The sequence below is a fragment of the Malaclemys terrapin genome, chromosome 7 (assembly GCF_027887155.1).
Source record: "Malaclemys terrapin pileata isolate rMalTer1 chromosome 7, rMalTer1.hap1, whole genome shotgun sequence".
NCBI classification, from domain to species: Eukaryota; Metazoa; Chordata; order Testudines; family Emydidae; genus Malaclemys; species Malaclemys terrapin.
Genome location: NC_071511.1, coordinates 56,364,625 through 56,378,100, shown reverse-complemented (window position 1 = coordinate 56,378,100; position 13,476 = coordinate 56,364,625). Strand labels below are relative to the sequence as shown.

Below are 13,476 nucleotides of genomic sequence, written 5' to 3'. Positions count from 1 at the left end.
GCTGTCCCCCTGACCACTTGAGCTGAGTCTCATATTTTGGGAACTAGATTCTGCATATTGATCCTGAGCAGCAGAGTCAGGGGTGCTCAGCCTCAGCCCCGGGTCTTTTACTTGAGAGAGAGTTTGCTCTTCACGTTCACTTTGCATGTGGGTTTCACAGAATTGCAAGGCACTGAACCAATTCAGGCACCTCAGGAAGGCTGGCGCGAGGGCTGTGGTTTCCGGTGCCAGTAGGCCTAACCAAAGCTGAAAGGAGCAGTCGGGAGGGAATAGTTTACAATCTGTATTTCCATTTTACGGGGGGTTTTTAATGCTGTTTGCGGGCTGATGTAACCCACACTCTCGTCCTGCTAACAATAGAAAAAAGCACTGTACTGTGGGTAAGGCAGTGGATTGACACCCAGGAGATCTAGTTCCATGTCTGACTGCCACGGAGGCTACATGTGACCCTGGACAAGTCATTTAATCCCCGTGTGTGTCTGATCCCCATCTCTAAAAGAACCAGAATAAGCCTGCCTTTCTCCCAGCCTTTGGCTGGCTCAGCCAGCGAGCCTGGACACTCTTTGGAGCAGGCCCCTCTCCCATTGTGTATGTGAAGTCCAGCGCGAGATGGGGCCGCATCTCAGTTGGTGCCTCTCGCTCCTACTTTCATGCAAATATTTCGGCTCCCAACTTGGCTCCCCCAGGCCTTAAATAAGCCAGTGGAAAAGTGAACACAAAGGCCGGAACTACACATACTGGATCCTGGGACCTGCCCAGCTGCGAAAAGCAATGGCCAGGGAAGACCAGCCATGCCCTGGAGCCAGCATGGGGTGTTCCCTCCAGGCCACTTACTAAGGTGCTCTGAGCAGTCTGACCTATGGGGCTACAGTGATGGTCTTCCCCGGAGAAGCTCTTCCACAGCCCAGCACCCCTTGATGTCAGCTTAATTTTTCCCTTTTTCCCATATGTCCTAGAGTAAAGGCCAAGTCTCCCATGAACTAACCCCCTCCTTCCAAGCGTTTGCAGGCTGGTCACAGCACTTAGTGCCTTTCCTTCTAAGTTAGGGTACCCATGTTTGTGCTAATAATCTACTTGGCTTTTTCCAGGTGGAGATCTCAAGGCATTTTCATCATTATCTCTGTTTACAGATGAGGAAAGTGAGGTAAAGAGCGGCAAAGTGACTTGCCCAAGGTCACCCAGCAGGCCAGTAATAGAACCCCAGTTTTTTGGAGGCCAAGTCTAGTGTTCTAGCCACTGGGCCACACTGCCTCTAATAAACTGTTTCCATTATGGTCTTCGTTGGCTGATGGCGTGGCAGGGGCCAAGGGTTTACAGGTGCCTGGCTGCGCATCTCCACTCGTACGCCCCCACACTGCTGGCCGTACTGCAGCATCCCCGCACAGGGAGCGCGCGTTCCACTCTGAAAGAAGGGCGCCTGCCTTCCCAAAGAGTAGGGGGCCGCGTGTGAGCCCCAAAGGCCCAGAACGCACTAATCCGGCTGTAGATCACATCATGTCTGCAGGCGAGGGTTGTGTGTGTGTGTGCACGGTGGAGGCGAGATTGTTAGGCTGTATTTGTTTGTAAAGCCACTTGCTCGCAGGATAATACTTGCACTAACTTCTATTGAAGGAGCAGTGTGAGTCCTTGCAAAGTCCTTTCCCAAAGTGTCTTTGAAGCCAAGAACCCATTGAAAGGAAGAAAGGCCTGGAGAGGGGATTAGTTTGTTCAGCAGCTGTGAATTTCAGTGGGAGGCTGATGAACTCCAAAGTCTTTGTTTAAATTTTTTGTAAGCAGCTCGGCTGGAGTGAGAGACCCACACAGAGGCCTTGGCCTAAGACAAGAAGGAATCCGAGCGGCGGGGAGTTGAAAACGCCCCACAAGGACTTTTCCCAAACACTTTCGGAAAAGGTGTTGTGTGGAGAACGGCGGGGATTAGCATGTGAAATGGGGTTTCCATTGACTCCACGCAAGGGAGGGGAAAGGGGCTGGCTTGGGGAGTTATTAGCATTTGGTTCCCGTCTGTGCCTGCCCGTTAAGAGGTTGGGCCTGGAAGGCAGCTGTTTGTGTGTCATCTGGGCAGAGGTGACCACCTGGGAAGCCGAATGTAAATATTTCTCCTCGAAGGAATGCACCTTCATTAAAACGCAATGAATACGGGGAAGCATCCAATACTGCGGCACAATGGTCTGCTGCCTTTGCCGCTGGGGCTTCTTGTGCCCTCCTCGCCCCTGGCCTGCTGCGTGGGTCAGTGCCCTGTGCAGCTGCTGGGCTGGCATTTCATTCCACAGAAAGGGGCAGGCGGAGGGGGCTGGACCCCCCGGCTGTGGCACTCCCAGCAGGGCTTGGCGGGGAGGGGGAGATGGAGCTGCCCCTCGCCAACAGGTGTCACTGTGCTGAATGGCAGTCGCTGGGGAAGGCCAGAGCCTGGAGGCACCAATTGTGTGGGGAATAATACGGCCAGTGAAAGAGGGGTCCAGTTCCCTGTGGACTTGGCCTTGGTGCATTCCAAGGCAAGGGGGGAGGGAGGCACATAGCAGCTCTCACAGCGCCCCGTTCTCCCCTCACGGGTGGAGAGGCAAAGGAAATGGAGAGAGAGCTCCTGGCCAGGAGGGGGGAAAGCAGCCCTCTGGGGCTTGCAGACATCTGGGCTAGTCCTGAACCCTCCAGCTCCTTCAGGTGCACCTACGCAGACTCGGGCTCGCGGGGCTTGGACTCCCGTGTTAAAAATTGCTGTGTAGATGCTGCTGTCAGGAGTTCAGGCACTGACCCCACCCTCCCCCAGGCCTGAGAGCCTGAGCCGCGCGGTCAGCACAGTTGGTTTAACACGGCAGCCCGAGTCTGTCGTCCCAGGCTCGGGGCCTCGCTGCCATGGGCTGTGTATCCATCCCCACAGGGGCCGGGAGAGTTCTGCAGGAGCGCTGCCGCTAAGGAGAGTGGGGTTGGAGCATGGGCTGCTAATGCAGAGCAATGACGCTACGGCAAAGTGGGCAGGGGCCCTGCATATAAACGGGGCTGGGAAGGAGGTAGAAATATACTGGTGGTGCTGGGAGGAACCCAGGGCGTTGTCTAAGGCTTTGGAATGGGAAATACAGAGGCCCAGGTGCTCAGCTGGTGGCAGTGATCAGGGTTCATTGAGCTGAGTGGGATGCTGGCCACTGACACCAGCTCAGGGCCTGGCCCAAGGCATTTACTCTGTGAGCTAACACCCCGGTGGGGAGGGGAGCCACGGTGAGGAGGGCTGGAGTGTCCCAAGCCAGAAGGACCCACTGTGATCCTCTTGTCTGGCCTCCTGTATGATGCCGGCCATAAATGGAGGCCCGGGGCGGTTGCTTTGTCACACAGGGAGTCTGGGGCAGGAACTGGACCTGCTCTCCTGGGTCTGCTGGCCAGGGTTCCAGTCCAGCCAGGGCCTAAACCAGGGACCACCCTTGTCTCGTGTCTCTTGGCTAGCAGAGGCCTAGGCACTGACCATCTGTATGCCCAGGAGTGGGGGGCGGGGGGTATGGTGGAAGCCATTTGGATACCATAGTGAGGGGCATGCTATAAAGCTGAAGATTAGGTCAGGCTTTCAGTGGGAGGGACCCTGCATGGTACTGGAGGGGAGTACATGGGGGCGTTTGCCCCTCTCTGTGAATGGGGCTGTCTGATGGAGTGAAAGCGGCTTCCTCGGGTGCTGCCTGCCTGGTGTGTGTAGGAGAGAGACAGGACAGGACTTCGCTGCCTGGCTCAGAGGCACTCTTGCTTCTTCGCATATTGGGCCTAAGCCCAAGGTCTTGCTACAGTGTGTTTATCGCTACAGGGTTCTATTGACCTGGACGAGTGATCCCTCCAGGTGCCTGAGAAATTATATTCTCCAGTTCCCTCCCCAGGACAATGCCTCGTGGGACTGCTGTCGCGAGGTGGTTGCATTTGTGATGGCAGAGCGCTGCCCACGGCTAGTCAAGGACACCCCAGGGCCTCTCCCACCAAGAGGAGGCGCCTAACGAGCGAAGGCGGTGTTGCTAGTTCTGAAATGCATCTGTGCTGGGCTCCGGGGACAGGTCCGGGAGCAGAATGAACCCTCCTCTCACCCAGCCAGCCCATCACACTCTACCTCGCTCTACCCCCCTCGCCTCCTTCTCTGGGACGGGAGCTAGACCTGGCAGTCTGGCTTGAAGAGCAGCAGGCCCAGGCTGTCGACGCTGAGGCCTGCCCACTGGAGCTGTTTTGGGGTGCGGGGGAGGGTAGGGTTCGAGCCACTTGAGCAGCCCTGCCTGCCCCTTGGACACATTGACTCTCCTTCGCTGTCAGTGGTGTGCGAGGCAGCTGCCCAATGGGACTGAATCCGAGGGACACTTGCACATGCAGACACACCCATGCAAGCTCACTAACAATAGTGGTGAAGCTGCAGCAGCACAGGCAGTGGCATGTGCTAGACACCTGGGTCTGTACCTAGCGTCTGGGGCAGGCCTATATGTTGGCGGCTAGCCTGTCGTGCTGCTTGTGCTGGGGCAGCTGCACCGCTAGTGTTATTCAAGCAAGCTGTACAAAGCTAACTCGGGTATGTGCACACACGCTGCAGTCACACCGCGGATTGCTCTGTAGCTCCATCCTGAGAGATCACTGTGAGCAAAACCGCGCCAGTCTCCAGGTCTCAGGCCGGGTTGCCTGGGAGCCAGGAACGCCGGATATTGGCCAAGATGCATTGGCACAATCTTCTCAATGACCTTCCCTCAAAACAGTGAGTTGAGACAGGACCGTAGGGTGAGATCGTCCGTCTCACAAGTGATTTCCTATGCTGAGGCCTGACCATTGCTTGAAGAGAGGCTGTCCCCTGACATCCCGTCGCACAGCATTGGCAATCTCCTCCAATACCAGACCCAGTTCCTCTCTATTGGCCTTCCCCAGGCACTGAGGACATTGAGCCAATTCCTAGGCTGCAGCTCAGAGCTCCCTCAGCATCTCCAGAGCTCAGCGCATGAGCCCAGCTGCAACTCACACTGGGAAGACTCGGTGTTTGCCTCCCGCCGCCCCAGGGAACACTGCTGCCACGGAGGCAGAGCTTGATCTGGATCCAAGTGATCTCTTCCAAGGTCGCTTGGACACTCACGGCATGACCTGTAAGCAGCTGGAGGCAGCCTAGGTTGCTCACCCCTGGCAGGGTCTGTCCATTGCTGCTTGGCAGGTGCAAAATGGAGGCAAAGGACCCATTTCATGCCTCCCGCTCAGCCATGTGCCCAGTTTTCAGTGTCTAAGCCACAGGTGGCACGGGCGCTCCCCTGCTCTCGCCACCTCCCACGGTAGCTGTCCCAGGCCATCTGTCTGCTGCGCTAGCTTGAGAGGCTGACGCCGGGGAAGAGGTTAATTAGGGACTATCATAGGGCTACACAACAGGGAACGGTGACATCATCCAGGCAGCTGCACCATGATCTTCCCTGGCATCTTCCACAGCCCAGCCAGGGCTGCTGCCCTCAGAGGGTGGATGATAGAAGGGTCTCCCAAGCGCCACCGGGAAACATATTCCTGGGCCTCTGCCTGGAGTCAGCCAGTTCCAGGCAGGGGTAACCCCCACCGTCCATTGCCCTGCCCAGCCCAGCCCCCGAACCTCATTCTGCACCTGGGCAGCTCTAGGAGCTGACCGTGACAGACGTGCACTAGCAAGTTAGCCCCAAAGAATCCTCATCCGCACTCCCCTAGGTTTCCCAGCTCAGGGATTTGCTGGGGGGCAGGGGCTACCTGAAATAAGCTGGAGGGATTCAGTTGGTTTGTAAGTGTCCCTACCACAAGCCATGCCCATCAGCACTGGGCACTAATCCCCACCCATGCACACACACACACACAGCGCAGGGGAGCCTGGAACTGGAGCCTGAACTAGAAGAGGACTGAGAGACACTGGCAGGGTAGTGAGGAAGTGTCTTTACTCTCAGACAGCTTCCCAATGGCCCCCACATGGGAAATGAGTTGTCAGGCCTCAGTCTGGATCCCAGTGTATCCACCTCACAAATACCAACAACATGTCTGGCTTGCTGATAACAGAGGTCACGGCCTGACTTCTCACCCTCTCCGGGGCAGGGCTGAGGGACGGGGTGGAGCAGTACGGAGAAAGCTTGTCCACCTGCTGCTCATGTTATCCACTGAGCAGGGCCCGACAGGGGACTTTGCTCTCCAGAGCTCTAATCACCCAATTAACTATACAACTGCTAGTGAAAGAAAAGAACCCAATGACTTAGACACAGCAGAATTTTGCAAGCACTTGGCTACTGATTTATTGCATTGACTATTGGTTTACAAACATGGCTACAGGAGAGGGCTACTGGCCAGTCATTTATCTAGGCTGGCTTCTGATCAGTCTACAAGAGATTTCAAACAGCGGCCACTGCAGCAGAACAGGCGACAAAGGCACAGCCCCGCGGGAAAGCGTTCAATCGCGGTGCCGGTGCAGTGAACTCCCACGTCCCACAGCTGACACAGCGTATCTCACCCCCTGGCTAGGACCAGAGACATATCAGCCAACTCTTTACAATGCGCACTTCGCCCGCAGCATATATACAATCAGTGTCAAGGCAAATTGTTATGTATACATCACAGTCACTGTGCAATAAATTAAACATCAAAGTGCTCAACTGTCCTATTTACACCACCATTAAATAGTTACCACCGGTGTTCTCAGCCTAGGGGGAAGGGGTTAGTAGTTAGTGTGAGGCATAAGAGCGCTTGGCAAATGCGGGGGGAGGGGTGTGCTCGTCTGCTCAAACCCTCCTTTGACGAGCCTTAGGAAGGCATGGCGGGGCTGGAGAGCGGCAGTTGAGGAGCCTCCGTGGGACAGCATGTGAGAGCCTTAGGGGGAAGGAACACCTCAGCATGGCGGGGAGCCCTGATGCAGTGTGAGCATGAGAGCACGAGTCATGGGATCCCTGGCTGGACGCAGCCAGACAGCAGCTGATTAGGCAGGTCAAATGGCACCCTGGAATCTCACCCCGCTAAGGCGCTTACTTACACTGCGGTGCACTGTAAGGAATGGCAGAGCTGAGCAAAGGGGGAGGGGTGGAGCAGGGGCTCTCATCAGAGGGCTTTCTCACCCGGGGCTGGCTGCACCCCTTCTCTCTCCCTTCACCCCTCATGGGAGAGGCAGTGATTTTTTTTTAAAATGCCTCTGACGGTTGAGAGTCATGCACAGGGAATATTAAACAAGGCCCACAGTTGCCGAGCTCTGATCTGCAGTTGCCGAGCCTGCAGTGCTGCTGTCCAAACCCAGCACTGGTGGCTTGATTGACTCAAGGTTTGCAGGACTATTTCCCAGGCCCAGCTTTGATTGCCACTCTCTCTAGTCTAGTAGTCTGGTGCACATACCTGGCAAGCTTTGGGCGCTAAAGTTCCCTGATGCCAACCCTGTGTTTGCCCCGGGACACAGATTGGAACAGCAGTGTTTCCATCTGGTGTTAATAGCTAGTTTTTGGTGTTGCTAGTGTAAATCCAGAGTCACCCCCGCCACACAGCAGGCCGGAGGGGTGTGGCTCTGGATTTAGGTGTGCAAATCCCAGTTGACTTTGTCTATGCTGGGGGTGTGGGCCACAGATTGCTGGAGGTGAGGGCCACTTCCCAGTGCAGGCAAGACCCTGCCGGCAGCAGCCTGTGGCCTGCCATAGTCACCAGAGGCATCGTTTCAAGCACCAGCTGCACAGTGCCCAAGAGCCGACGCCTTCCTTGGGGCTGTGCTGGGGAACAGAACAGAGACAGGAGAGAATGCTGCCGGGGGGCAGGAGACAGGGCACCAGGATGGCGTTAGGGTTTCCTCTTGAGCTTGCGAGTGGCCCTGCCGCCCCCACTTCGTTCCCGCTTCTCCTTGCGGACACAGAAATACTTGGTGACCCTCTTGCGGCACTGCTCGCACCGCACGGCGCAGCACCAGTGGAACTTGCAGTTGCAGCTGGATACCATCTCGGCCCGCCTCTCCTCGACCGCCAGCCCACAGTCCCCGCACAGCCGCCGGCAGCTCCGCTTCTCCCACCGGCTCAGGGTCTTGCCCCGTTTGAGGCACTCCCGGCCCTCAGTCCCCAGCAGCCCCAAGGTCTTGTTCTCCAGGCAGTAGTCGGGGGAGTCTTCCAAGTGGACCAGCTCCTTCTTGGAGATGGAGCTGAAGGTCTCAGCGATGGCCCCCCGGCTGGCCGCACTGTTGCCCGCCCCTTGCAACAGATCCACTTTCAGGGCCTTGTGGTATTTCTCCTTCAGGTATGTGCCCACCTCCCGGAACTCGGGCAGCTGCAGCCAGCAGGTCTGGGTGGTGCAACTGCCCGACACGCCATGGCACTTGCAGGTCCGCTTCATGGTCCCCTTCACCGCCTAGGAGACAGAAAGGATGTAACAGCCCGTCAGCCAGGACACTCTGGTGTGCTGGTGCATTACCGTCCACGGAGCCACTGCGCTCAGAGGCAGCTGCCAGGAGAGCTCGCCATGGGCCCTTTTCTAGTGAAAGGGGCTTTGTCAAGATAAAATCATGGCATGAACCCCACACACACATTTACCCATGTCTCCACCCAGTGTCTGAATGGAGTGATTTGCAGTGCGCATGTACACACACGCGCAAACCCTCCCCACCCAGCCAGCAGATGATTAAGACCAAAAGGATTTGCAAAACCAAATGCAGAATGCAACTGTTGCTGTCGCTGCTGCATGTTGTATGGTGACAATTCAGCACTACTTGCAGTGCGGCCAGTGAAGCTAGCCTGGGTCAGGTTCCCTCTACAGCTAGCAAGTGGGGTTTGCCTGCTAGCGCTGCACCAGACTGCTGTGTTTGGGTTGCAAACATGACAGGGCAGATTTACATTTCAAAGAAAAGAGCCAAGCTGAATGGATCAGTGTTTGTAAACTCCCTTCTCTTTCCTCTGTTTAAAGGCTGGACCTCAATTACTTGACAATCCCTTCTGAACCACAGGATTCCCTAAATGTTGCTGCTGCTCCTACATGTTGCTGCTGCTTCCAGAAAGGAAGTTCCTCCTCCAGCTTTCCTTAGTAGAGCTTCTCCAGAGTAGGGGGCTATTTTCAGTGTCCGCAGCTACACTGGGCCCTAATCCTGTAACTTCATCCACTGACTACACCATGGTGCCATGCAGACGAAGTGCCAGGATCAGGTCCCTAATCGGCACCCTTCTTCCCTTTCCCCCAGAGCTGTCAGCACCTTGTCCCAATAGATGGTTGTGAGTCAGTTACTGAACTCTCTCACCCTCCGGGGAGCGCCCAGAGGCCCCAGTGGGGAAACTCATCCTGTTAGAAAACGTGTTGCTAGGTGCATTTTAACCAGCCTGATGCTAGCCACCTCGCAGCACCCAATGTAGACACAGGCGAGTTGGGGTTAAAAACATGTTAGCCGGGTGTGTGTGTGGGGGGGGGGGGCTGTCCTTGGGGTTCCCCACCAGCCGTCAACACGTTTTTGAAGCACAGCTGTCCTCCACCATATTAAGAGTCAAATCCTGGCTCACCTCACGTTAGTCGAGACGTGGTAGTGCCTCAATTCCTAACACAGCAGGTACAATCTGACCTGTCTGAAGCCAATGGGAAGTTTGCCATTGATGTCAGTGGGTCCGGGATTTCACGCAGTGTGTTTTCCCAGGAGAGACAAGGCCAGAGCAGGGAGAGAGACGCTGCCCAAGGGGGCTGGGAGTTGCCTAGGGAAGACTTGGGTTGTACTGGCATCTTCAGGGACAAAAGAGTGCAGTAACGTGGCTTAGTGTATAACTCCGAGGCACACAAGCCACTCATCAGCCAGGGCGGACGTAGAGCCTTTGCTCCTGGGGAGACTGGCTCTTCAGACCTGCAGAATCATTGCACATGCCAACCCGATGATCACCAGTAAGACTGAACTCCACTGGTGCAATGCCCCACGTGGCCTGGAAAAACACTAGAGCTCAACAGAGGTGCAGCTACCTTGAGCACTAGCGTCCGACCACGGAGCAGGGGCTATTTCCAGCTGCACACCCAGGCCCCCCAAAGCTGCCTCCCCCCCATGCCCTCCTGGCTCCTGCAATCCCTTCATCTGCCTTTCTCCAGGGCAGCTGATCATTATTACAGCGAGAGGCCAGGTACCAGAGAGCCCAGGAAAAACCCTTGCTTCCCAAGGGCCTGTTGGTGAGAAGAGGGCTCACCTTCCGGCCAGCTTCGTTGTTGTGCAGGTTCATGGCTGCTCTGGCATCCTGTCCCGTCTCCAGGGCATCCACAAACTGCTTGGAAATGGCCTCCCCAAAGCCCACATTGTCGCTGCAGCCGCCCCACAGCCAGCCTTGTCCCCCTGTGGAGAGACATGAGATGGGCACTTCCAGGGGCTTCCCACATGGCAGTCCCTGCCTGCCCAGCCCCGGGAGGTAAAGCATGGCACGGGTCCCTGGGTGAGATGGCTCTGCCAGGGGATGGGGAGCAGCTGGCGTGCCACCTCCGGGGCATAGCCAGCCCACGGCCTGGTCACACTTCCAGATTCTCTCCTCTCACAGCTTCACACAATTTTCATCCAGGTTTGGACACTAAGTGAGCTGGAGAGAGATCTCCCTAGGGAAAACATTCGAGCACCGGGGGTTGTGCTGGCCTTGGCTAGCCCCGGAATTGGAAGCTGTTAGCTAACACATGTAAACAGCCTAATGTAGATTCCACCACATGCCTTTAACATGTGTTAAATCCTTACAACTGGCCCAGTTAAGGCACACTGCCAGAGGAGTAAATAGTGGGGTCCCCGAGGGGCTTGCACTGGGACTTATTCATATTCAACATATTCATAAATGATCTGCAAAAAGGGGTACAGAGTGAGGGGGCAAAGTTTGCAGATGATACAAAATTGCTCATGATAGTTAAGTCAAAGCAGACTGTGAAGCGTTACAAAGGGAGCTCTCAAAACGGGGTGACTGGGCAACACAATGGCAGATGAAATTCAATAATAAATGCAAAGTAGTGCATGTGGCAAAATATAATCCCAACTATACATACAAAATGATGGTACCTAAATTAGCTATTACCACTCAAGAAAGAGAACTTGGGCTCATTTTCAGTACTCTGGAAGCACTATGTTTCCAGAGCACTGCAAATTTATAATAATCCTTCTCACGGTGCCTCTATCATCCTGAACTCATTCTCCAGCTTCAAAAGACTTAAAAGTTATCTCCAGTCATCAGTGGGACAGACACAACTGAATAATGTAGCTGTCCTTAACGTGCATCAAGACAATACCAGGGAACCTAGACGTAAATAAGATTGCTGACAGTTTTAGGGTGACCAGATGTCCCAATTTTATAGGGACAGTCCCAATTTTGAGGTCTTTTTCTTATATAGGCTCCTATTACCCCCCACCCCTTGTCCCCATTTTTCACACTTGCTGTCTGGTTACCCTAGTCAGTTTCATCCAGAAAGCTACAGTGAGACATGACATGTTTAAACTGGGACATTAATGAGGACAGCTTGTAGATTTTAATATTCTGTAATTCATGATAATGTAATTATGTAGTTCATAACAATTGAATCATTATTAAATAGTAAAGATACCAATGAGCGACACATTTAGTATCTAGAATATGAAAGAAGTGTATAAATATGCTGAAAATAGCCTCCCCCAAACTGGCAGATGTCCCCCGCCCCCAGCACACACACATCTTTTGAAAAGCACCCACTGGCAAAACCAAAAGTCAGCGCTTATGCTGCTGGGTCTACACTAGGCTGTTAGTGTGGGAGCTAACACTTTCCAAACCCTAGCCTCAAGTCCCGCAGGGGAGAGTGCAGCCTGAACACCCAGCTAGGTGGTCAGAGCAGAGGCGTCAGGCTCCCTCAGTGCAGAGCGCCGCATCCTACTATGAATTGCGGCTGTGATATAAACGTAGGCATCCAGGCTCCCCCCAGTACACAGTGTCTCTCCCACCAATGCCTGGGGCACAAAGAGCAAGGGCAGATCAGGGTTTTTATGCAGTAACTAAACTTGTGCTTATTATTCCTCATTCAGCGCCTTACTGTCTCATTCAGCCTCACATGATGGGGAAAACGCTCCCCTTTGGGACCGCTGCCACTCCAGCCCCTCATTTCACTTCCTTCAGCCCCCTCTCTGCTTCTTCCCCTTTCCCCTCTCCGAGTCTGCAATGGGGTGTCTACCCCACACAGGGGCTCTCAGGAGCAGGAGAGCAATCAGTCCACCTTGCTGTACCTGGAGGGAGCATCAGGCTGGATTTGATATTAGACCCAGCTGGGGTGTCTTCATAAAAGAAGCCAGTGGAAACTAGGAAAAGGTCCAGTCCAGGGGAGGCCCTTGGGAGATGGGAGCTCACTCTCCCTGGGATGGCAGATTGAAGAAGGCCACAGGGATGGAATTAATCCCGTGGTGGGCCCTGGAAAGGGGGCCAGGTGCACAGAGGCAGTCCTTGGGGTCGGTGTTCCAGCAGAGAAAGAAGGAGCCGAGGGAGAAGCCAGAGGCCCAGGCACCAGAGGAGAGGCAGTGTTAAGCACAGGTGGCAGGGAACTTGCACATGCGGCTTGGTGCCCCAGGCAAATGCAGCCCGTCTGAAGGAGCAGAGATAGCTGCTTACTGCAGGGTCCCTGGGCTGGAACCCAGAGCAGAGGATGGGGCTAGAGCAACCATCAGCAGGAGGCGCTAGAGGAACGTGGCCAGGGATGTCACAACCACTGCCAGGCGGTGCTCCAGCAGTGACTCAACTCCTCTAGAGCGTCCCTCCTCATCTCTTCACTCTGCAGTAACTCTGAGGGCCAGCTCCAAAAGCACAGCCTCCTACTCTCACCTGAACTAATGGAGAATCTCCAGGAGTGGTCCTGGGGCTATGACATGTAAGTGAGCAGCTCTGAGTCCATCCAGCAGGGGTAATGGTGCACAGTAATGCTAGCCAGCTCATTACAATAATAAGCAGGAGTTATTCACAGATCAGGTTGTCCCACGGTTATCTGTGTCTGAACCCTACCTGGGATTGATCACAGTGTTACTGGTAAGTGGGATCTATGTGTGGTACATAGAGTCTGGAGACACCCCGCTAAGCAATCAGTAAAGAGAAACTATTGAGAGTGGTGTGACTATCTGCTGCCTTTTAACAGTTTGGCTTTTTAAGAACAGAATGTACTTGAATAAACAGTAGAAACCCCATGTACAGAGAAATCCTGCTCTGAAAAGGATACAGAAATGCCTCCTGACTCTACCCATCAGCCCTGCACAGCCAGCACATCTAAGAGGGAGGGAGCTGAAGTCGATCCCAGCTGGGGCTTGATTACTAAGCTCCACCCAGTTACAGCTGGACAAACAGGGCCGGCTCTAGGATTTTTGCCGCCCAAAACAAAAACAATTTTGTCCGACCCCCCCCTTATTTAATTACCCCATCCCCGGCCCCGCCTCAACTCCGCCCCTTCCCCAAATCTCCAGCCCTGCCTCCTCCCCCCAGGCTCTCAAGCCTAGGAGGGAGAGAGGGGGAGAAGCGGCGCCGCGCTGCGGCCACTCGGAGTGTCCCCCTCCCTCCCAGGTTTGAGAGCCTGGGAGGGAGGGGGAGACCC

At 54.9% G+C, this 13,476-nt stretch overlaps 1 protein-coding gene across 1 annotated transcript in view; it reads right to left on the bottom strand.

The window, feature by feature from the left end:
• Positions 1-6,200: 6,200 nt before the first annotated feature.
• WNT8B (Wnt family member 8B) overlaps positions 6,201-13,476 on the bottom strand; it is a 30,410-nt gene continuing 23,134 nt past the window's right edge. The window contains exons 5-6 of the mRNA XM_054035123.1: positions 10,101-10,243; positions 6,201-8,301 (exon numbers count right to left, since the gene is read on the bottom strand). Coding sequence (XP_053891098.1) covers positions 7,744-8,301; positions 10,101-10,243 — 701 coding nt within the window. The 3' untranslated portion in view covers positions 6,201-7,743. The remainder of the gene's footprint in view (positions 8,302-10,100; positions 10,244-13,476) is intronic.